Source organism: Poeciliopsis prolifica, unplaced genomic scaffold (genome assembly GCF_027474105.1).
Source record: "Poeciliopsis prolifica strain line A6 unplaced genomic scaffold, Auburn_PproV2 SCAFFOLD081, whole genome shotgun sequence".
Classification (NCBI taxonomy): domain Eukaryota; kingdom Metazoa; phylum Chordata; class Actinopteri; order Cyprinodontiformes; family Poeciliidae; genus Poeciliopsis; species Poeciliopsis prolifica.
Window position 1 is genome coordinate 755,395 of NW_026562456.1, and position 8,342 is coordinate 763,736.

Below are 8,342 nucleotides of genomic sequence, written 5' to 3' on the forward strand. Positions count from 1 at the left end.
TCTGGTTTTGGGATTTTTAACATAGAAAACTTGAGTAAATACAACAAACAGTTTTTATGATTTTGTGTTCTATTTGAACCGAGCTGGCACTTTGTGAGAAAGTAATTCACTTTTAAAAGTCATGAATTATTGTGTTTTTGGAAAATTGGGTTTAATTTCAGCAGCACATTACAAATGAATCCATTGTGTTCTGATATAAAGACAGTCAAAAACAAACAAAGCCTGCTGTATGAATACTTTTGGCCTGTCTCTGCTGAAGGAAATAAAATGCTTTGGTTTGATATTTAGATTAGCGCCACCTGCTGGGCAGAACTGTAAAACTAAACTGTTTAACATGAATCTATCCAGAATCGTCAAGCATTTTGTTGTTGTCGTTTGAAATGTTGCCACAAGAGGGCAGTAAGCATCAAAACCTGACAGTAAAGTGGATAAACTTTTAAAAATAACACCCGATGAAGAATAGATAACATTTTACTGGATGAAACTGTCTCAAATTATTGCAATAAACAGAAAAGGTTTTTTTTTTACTTTTAACCCTAACCCAAAAATCAATAAATTTATATTTTGTAAATAATGCCAGAATAGAAAGACTTTTTAAATAACACAAAACTATAAAAAAAACGGATTGTAAGAAAATTGTCCTTCAAAAAAAAAATCATCAGAATGATTATTGATTGATTATTGCGACAGGCTGAGCTGGGACAACATGTAGAATATAAATAAAAACTGAAATGATTCTGTTTTTATTTAGGTTTTACAGTTCACTGGAGTTAAACCAGTGCAATAAATCTGTGTTCAGAGATCTTAATTAAAGCAGGAATTTCCACACTGAACTTTTTCCACGCTCCGCCGTGACGCTGCGGCAGAACAAACACACCTGGCCACGCCTCCAGGTGTGTCCGTGCTGCAGAGCGGCGGCTGACCGTGAATTCCCCTCATTAACTCAGAGCAGAACAAACAGCGCTGAGCTGGCGGCGGGCGCTCCTGTGACGTCGCTCCGTCCGTCACAGGATGGAGCGGAAACAACTCCGAACACAAATCCTCGTCTCAGTCGTTTGATTGACGAGAGGACTTTCACAGATTTCACAAAATCTCCCACAGACGTAACAGAAAACGAAACATTAGTCATTAGCTGCTTTGTTTATGAGAATGGACTCAAGCCAAATTTTGCATATAATCTCTAACATAATAATGACCTAATTCTGGTCATTATGAGACTAATTCTGGGAAATAGTCGTATTAATCTACTTTTCATGAGCCTGAACGAAACGTTTTACATTAAAACCGTTTCATAAACTTTCTGTCTTTCTAAGCCTGTGGCAATAAGAAACTAATTGCAATAATTTCATCCCGATGATTAATATTTTTTGATAATCCATAGTACTTATGGTTTCATTTTTGTTTATTGTTATATTTTGGATTTTTAAAATGCCGTCTAATTCTTTACAAAACTAAAGTTCATATTTTTTTGAGAGACCGAATTTCTATTGTCACTTTCATTAGATTACTTGAAAACTCAAAAACACAATATTATCTTCTATAGTAATAAGACAATTTATTGTCCAGCAAAATGTTTTATTTTGACATATTAAAATTACCTTCAATCGCAAAAGTTTTTGTTGCAATTAGTTTGACTTAGAAGTGAAATTAATTGATGTGATGTTGACAAAATAAACACTTATTGATCTTCCATTTGAACTGTAACGTATTAGATCTGAAAACACAGGAATAGACGTCTAATAATTCAAACTATTAGCAAGATAAACTATTTGGGATGAAAAATAATAATCTAAACAGACATTACTGTAATTTCCAGTTGAGGGTTTTACAGCAGTAACTTCCTGAGTTTGATTTGAGTTGTAGGACAGTTGTTGGTTAAATTGCCGGTTCCTCTTGTCTCTTGAGAGCCAGATGCTGTAATCAGCTTGTATTATGTCATAATATTAACAGGTTTAATGAAATTCAAAAAATGGAAAATTAGTTTTTGCTCCTCAAAACATTTTATTATTCTTTATTTTCTGCAGTGCAGCCTGGATGCATTGTTACTGCATGAGATGGTAAGACATTGTGTTTGTGTAAAGGGTTCAGGTTTCTGATACTCCACTGCGTGACACTGAGTTTTAGGGCAACAGGATATGCTATCAATCGGAAAGTTCAGTTTGTGGTCACATTGTGCAAATCTGAACATTTCAACTTTTAAAACTGAGCAGAACATAAATATAAAGTCATTTAAACCAGTTTCAGCTCCACTAACTTCCTCCTGACAACATAAAATTTCTCTGGATTTGTGTTTAAGTCTTTCTTTCTTTTTTGTCTTTGCTGACTCGGCGCTCTGGATTTACGCTGCTTTCTCAAAACAGACAGAAAATGTGTCAACGGGTCACCAGCGGGGACGTCTTGGGTGACACAGAGCCGATGCTACGAGTTATTCTGTCAGTTTCATTTGAAACAATAAAAAAAGTTCCAGCAAAAAGAACCACAACGTAGTTTCAGAAGACCTTGCACATCAATGATCAACTTGCTTTTGATCGCAGCTGAAATCGGCTAAATCCAACTACGAGCTTATGTTTAAATTTTGACCATAAATTGATACATAACATTGTGTTCAGCAATGCGATAGCACTGATAGATTTTATCTTTGTTTTCATTTGTAGGTCATAATCCTGTGTTTTCATGGTTGTTTCTGTCATTATGTTGTAAAATTATTTGCCTCCATTTAAAAAAAAAATCTGATTCAGAGATAATCTGAGATTATCTGGCCATCAGATTTTTTCCTGTGACTCAAGTTAATTCAATCTTTGTTGGATAATTTGAATATTTTTACTGAAATGATGAATAAGAAAAACGTGTTGGGAAATGACAAGAGCTTTTCATTTCTATATTGTCACAGTTAGAGCTTATAAAAATCGCTTCATGAGCAAAAAATTTGATAAAATCTCCCATTTTGCCCACAATGCATCTTGGGATACGGTGGGATGCGAAGGACGCACAAGACTCGTTCTATAAAATCGGGGAAGAGAAGGACGCGTTACTGGGAGGCATTACTGTGATGTAAACTGACTCCAAAGGATGCAGGTCTGCAAGTTTTACCAAGTCAAATTTAAGACTTGAAACGGCATTTTAAGACCACAGGGGATTAAATTTAAGACCAGTAAGTCCACTAAATCTCTGACTTCAAATGTAGCAGTGGCGGTGACTGTTTTCTGGGGAGCTTTAGCCGTGCCGACGTCTTTTAGAGGCTCAAGCTCCACAGAGTTTTCAGAGTTGCTTTTGAACCATAACACATTTAAAATTGACCAACATATTCGACTCGTGTTGATGATCATGGTGCTCGTCAAAATGTAACGTTTGTCACTGGTTTCTTAATTATTGATTGTTTTTATGATGTAAAACACTTTGAACTGCCTTGCTGCTGAAATAAACTTCCTGATTGATTGATTGATTGATTGATTGATTGATTGATTGATTGAGGCTTAACCCCTTTGGTGCCGAACACTTTTTGCACAGAATGCACTTGGCGTCATAGAAATGAGTGAGAACAAAAATCATCTGGAGATGAAATTTGCACTTGACCCATGATAGCTGCAAAAAACGCTAGCTAGCAATGATACATTAGCTTCTAGTTAGCGTTAGCCTCCGTTAGTCTCTACAGAACGCAACGGAGATGTTTGAGGGCAACTCAAACTTTTGCACAAAGTAAAATATCTGAGATTAGATAGTCTTACCACTACAAAATTTAAGACCTGTAATTAACATATTTCTAAAATAATTTCAAGGGCTTGATGAACAGGCTTTTCATAAAAAGCAATAAATAATTTAATTGCATTAATTAAATGAATGCAATTAATCTAATTAATTGCATGAATCATTGCATGATTTACAATTGTTCTTGATATCTTTTTCTACCAGTTGATCAAACTTTTCATTCTGGTGTTTTGACCAACATATAAAAACTTTTGTATGTTTCTGATATGCATTTTGCATAAAATCACCATTTTTGACCATAAATCTTGCAGAAAACCCATTTGCTCATCTCTAAGTGTCTCTTACTGTTGTATTTTACTAGATGAGGCAATTTCTCCCCTGATACCACAGTTTAGAAAACCTTTACACCTCAGTGGGATTCACACCCACAACCAACACAATAAGAGGGAAAACACAAAGAAAGGAGCCACTTGATCTTTAAAGGCGGAACCAGGAAAGCTTGAACGGCTGATGGGAAAAGCAATGTTGGTACTTAGAAAGCATTGTGAATTAGTTTTAAAAGACGTCTACCCGTTTATGTAATCAGGGAAAAAATCTTACAACCAAATTAAATTTTTCTCAACTTCATTTAAGGCGACTTCTTGGGATTTTACAATAGTTTTTGTTGTTAGTTATCCAAGTGAGGCTCAGCCAAGTTGGCACTGATTAATAAACAGATTCAAGTCCCACTTGAATAAATAAAGGGCTGCTCTCCATTCAACAGCTGACACTGATCTAAAAAACCATTTCTGTGCCAAAGCCAGGTTACATAACATCTACGCTTCTGTTGCTGCGAGGTGAAAGGTCATTGTTGCAAATAAACTGTGGTGACTTTTTGACATAAATCAGCAAACTATGAAGCCAACAAGGCATTTTCCATTCAGAGGTAAATAATTAGACGAAACGTCATGCAGTGACATCATGGCTGATTAATTCGTTCTGATTAGTTTTAGTAGGTCAGTTTTGATGCACATTTTAGCGTTTTGTTTTCACGCAGTAATGAGTTTGCAGCAGTGAAACACGCTCCGCCATGCTAATTGTTCTCCAAACTGTAACAATAACCCCGCCAATAACCCCGCCACCTTAACTTGTAAGCAGAGCCGATGTGAACACGGTTTTTTTTCCTGCTAGGGGAATAATCAGTCATTTCCAGCTTTTGACTCACCTGGGAATTGATGCGCGCGCGCGCACACACACACACACACACGTACGTACATACACAAAAATAGATACAAAGAGGAAATTGTACGCAGAAGTATAATTAAAATATTTTTATACACATAGGTAAGGAGTAATATTAGCCGTCACACCTTGAATGACAAGTAATTTCCTCCTTGTGTTGTTAACAGTAAACAAGGCAGACCAGCGTTGACCTGTGTGTGTGTTTGCGTGTGTGTGCTGGGGTTTTTTGCTTGTCCTAGATTCTTGGAGTGGGGGCGGAGGGTTGATCACTATAAAGGGCCGAGACACTCTAGCATCTTCACTACAGCACCTGCAGACAGGTTGGTGAACACTCAGCAGCAGACCTGCTTCCTCCAACACCTGCTGCAGTTTTTGAAACATTTCTGTTTTTTTCTTTCAGCTGAAACGTCTCTGCTCTCCACGAACGAATCACCATGAAGCTCGACAACGCTACGATCCTCTCCTGCCTGCGAACAGCCACTGCCGCGCTCGCCGTCCTGTTCCTGATCGGCTGGACCGAGCAGGTGGTGTCGCACCCCGTGCACCAAGAGCACCTCTCCGCGCCGCTGAACGACCCACGGACGCAAGAGGCTATCCACAGAGTGTCGCAGGATGTAAGTTCACGCAAAAAAGAACATGGCGTATGTTTTCTGAGTGGCTTTGATTGATTAAATGTGTTTATTTCTGGTTTCAGGGTCAGAGGAAAGAGCTGGAGGAAGACACCAGCATCAGGCTGATGCCCAGAGTCAACACCGACCAGGTGAGTCTGGTTCCCATTCAGCTAAAAGATTTCCATTAGAGCCGAACCTTTACTGAAGATCTCTGTCTCCTCCAGAACCACATGGAGATCTGCTGCCTCCACGCCAACATCCTCGACTTCTACTTGAACAACATCCTGCACAAATATAGCGGGAAGCATCCAAGCATGCACCAGCTACAGACCGACCTCCACCGCGTCAGCAGCGACCTGCAGACCCAAGGCTGCGTAAGTCTTCATTTCTTTCATAAATCTGCACAGGAAGCGCCACAGTCTGAGGCTAGAACTGTACATCATATCAGGGCTGCAGAACAGACGTGAAACCGCCTCTTTTCTGTCGCTGCGGTCGATTCTGTCGCTGATAACGACTCCCTGCGGTTCGCGCTCACAGACAGAAAGATCAAACTGATAACCCTCTGAATCTTCCTCTGTCTGCAGAACGTCACTCACTACCACGACCATCACCACGCCGTCGAGTTTCGCAGGAAGCTGGAGAGGGTGAGTTCATAATTTCAGCACTTTGTCTGATTCTATTACTTCTTTAAAGCTGCCTGGGTTTTATCTTTGCAGCAGAAAAAAAATAAAAGCAACATATTAAATAAAGTCCTTATTTAACTCCTTTAATAATTGCAAAATCTTACCAAGGGGTTTTACTCTGGTTTCTAGAGTAAATATTTTACAAAAAGTAAAAATTGATTCAAATTTTTTGAAAATTACTGCCAATGAATGATTTCTGTTCAGATTATTAATTTCTTTTCTTTATTTGTTAATTTTAATTGGTGTGAAGCATTTTGGTCAGCAGAGTTTGCTGTAAATATGCTGGATAAATAAACTTTGACTTGACCAGAAACTTGGAATAGGACAAAACTAAGAATCTTTTCAAGAATATATAAGAGCTCATTTTAAGTCAATAATTTCTTAATATTGATGAAAATGTTCTACTTCCATTGCCAGATTATTTCATTTTATGATATGGGAAAAATGTCTTCTTAATGAAATATTCTGACTTTTCATTTACATGAAACAAACTCATATATATATTTTTTCAAGCCTACTAAGATATTTGCACTAAAAGCTAAATACTTTGTGAGAGTTGAGTTTTTGCAAAAATGGCCTTTCATGCTTTTGAATAAAGGCTGAAGATTAAATTGTATCTCAATTTATAATTCCATCAACCTCCCAAGTGTGAACTTTATGATGTTGTCAAAAATGTTAACAACAATGTTAAACTTTAACAAACAAAAAACTGCTTGTTATATGTTTTATTAGAAATATAATACTCTACAGAAGAACTTGTACTATTAACAAAAGTCCAAATCTGAAAACCATTTAAGAAATAAAATTAGTTTCCATTATTAATCCATGTGTGGATTTAGTTGTTAAATTGATTTACTAAATGTTCCTTTTTATGGTTTTGTTCAGATGGAGGGCGAGCGCGGCATCAACAAAGCTGTTGGAGAAATCGACATCCTTTTTACGTACCTGCACGATTTCTGCAAGGAGCCCAGAGCCGCCGCCAACGCCACCGCCAGGAACTGATTCCCCGACGGCTTCTGTCCTAACATATTTATTTTATTTAAATTTTTATTGCAGCAACTTTTGTACTTTTATTTATTGGTCTATTTAATTGCAAATTATAATAAATTTCTTTTTTTATTATTGCTCCTAAAATATTTATACTTTTTGATCGGTTTGTTGTTGAATGCCGGAGCTGAGAAGGTTTTGGTGTTCATTATATTGTTGCCATTTCATGGCTGAATTTTAAGACAGTTAACAGTATTTGAACGTCAGTCAACTTGGTTGTACTCATTGAACTGCTTGCTATATGTTTTATTGGTTACGTTTTTAAAATAAAGAAGAAATACTTTGATTAAAGTCTTGTGATTTGTTTTTTTATCTCTATACAGAAACAGTTTATCACCAGAAAACACTGATGGGTCACATTTTATTTTATTTAACTTAAAAAAATCATTATTTGTTTGTTTTCTTCTCACTAAATGACATCTATGAAACACAAACTTTAACTGCAATTTAACTGGCAGAAGAAATTTCACAGCAAGAGATTTAAACCCCCCCAAAATATTTAGTATTTCTGTAGCCTTTGATACGAACGATCATAAAATATTACTGGACAGAAAATGGAGTCAGAGGACATGAGTTTGTAGAGATTAATAATAGAAAATCTGCTGTTTATTACCATATTAGTTGTGGAGTACCACAGGGATCAGTTCGTTACTTTACTGTTTCTTATGTATATTAATTATATTCTTCTAGTTTCTAAATTTTTAAGTGCATCTTTTTTGCGGATGACAACCTTCATTTATTAAGGAGAAAATTCATATTAATCTCTGACTGAAATAAAAATGAAACTAAATAAAATCTGTGAAACAAGATGGCTGCTTTTCTTAGCTTTTCCTCAGAAAAACCTAGAAAAGCAGGTGGATCGAAGCAGGGCTGCAACCAACGTTCCCTTTAAACTGCGCCTGCATAATCGAGCACTGCTCGCATCTTCTCAGCGCACAAGAAAATCTACGTAGCGCATAAAATAAAGTCCAACGTAAACTGGACATTGAGCTCAGACATCAGGTTTTGACTATGGACCAATGACTTTTTTCTGTACTACTTTGCGATCGAACCAAGTGAGTGACAGGAATCCAGC

The 8,342-nt window shown here is 36.9% G+C and overlaps 1 protein-coding gene across 1 annotated transcript; it reads left to right on the top strand.

Annotated features, from left to right (window-relative positions):
• The first annotated feature begins 5,329 nt into the window (after positions 1-5,329).
• On the top strand, positions 5,330-7,533 carry il22 (interleukin 22). Its single transcript, XM_055022005.1, has 5 exons — positions 5,330-5,540; positions 5,621-5,686; positions 5,762-5,911; positions 6,122-6,181; positions 7,106-7,533. Exons 1-5 carry the CDS (start codon positions 5,361-5,363, stop codon positions 7,220-7,222), a joined length of 573 nt encoding a protein of 190 aa, XP_054877980.1. The 5' UTR covers positions 5,330-5,360; the 3' UTR covers positions 7,223-7,533.
• Positions 7,534-8,342: the final 809 nt, after the last annotated feature.

Bases quoted from the DNA above. Each gene is read 5' to 3' on its own strand.
- il22 (XM_055022005.1), top strand. From the start codon at position 5,361: ATGAAGCTCGACAACGCTACGATCCTCTCCTGCCTGCGAACAGCCACT. The intron at 5,912-6,121 runs GTAAGTCTTCAT...CTCTGTCTGCAG, and splicing joins ACCTGCAGACCCAAGGCTGC to AACGTCACTCACTACCACGA. The intron at 6,182-7,105 runs GTGAGTTCATAA...GGTTTTGTTCAG, and splicing joins TTCGCAGGAAGCTGGAGAGG to ATGGAGGGCGAGCGCGGCAT.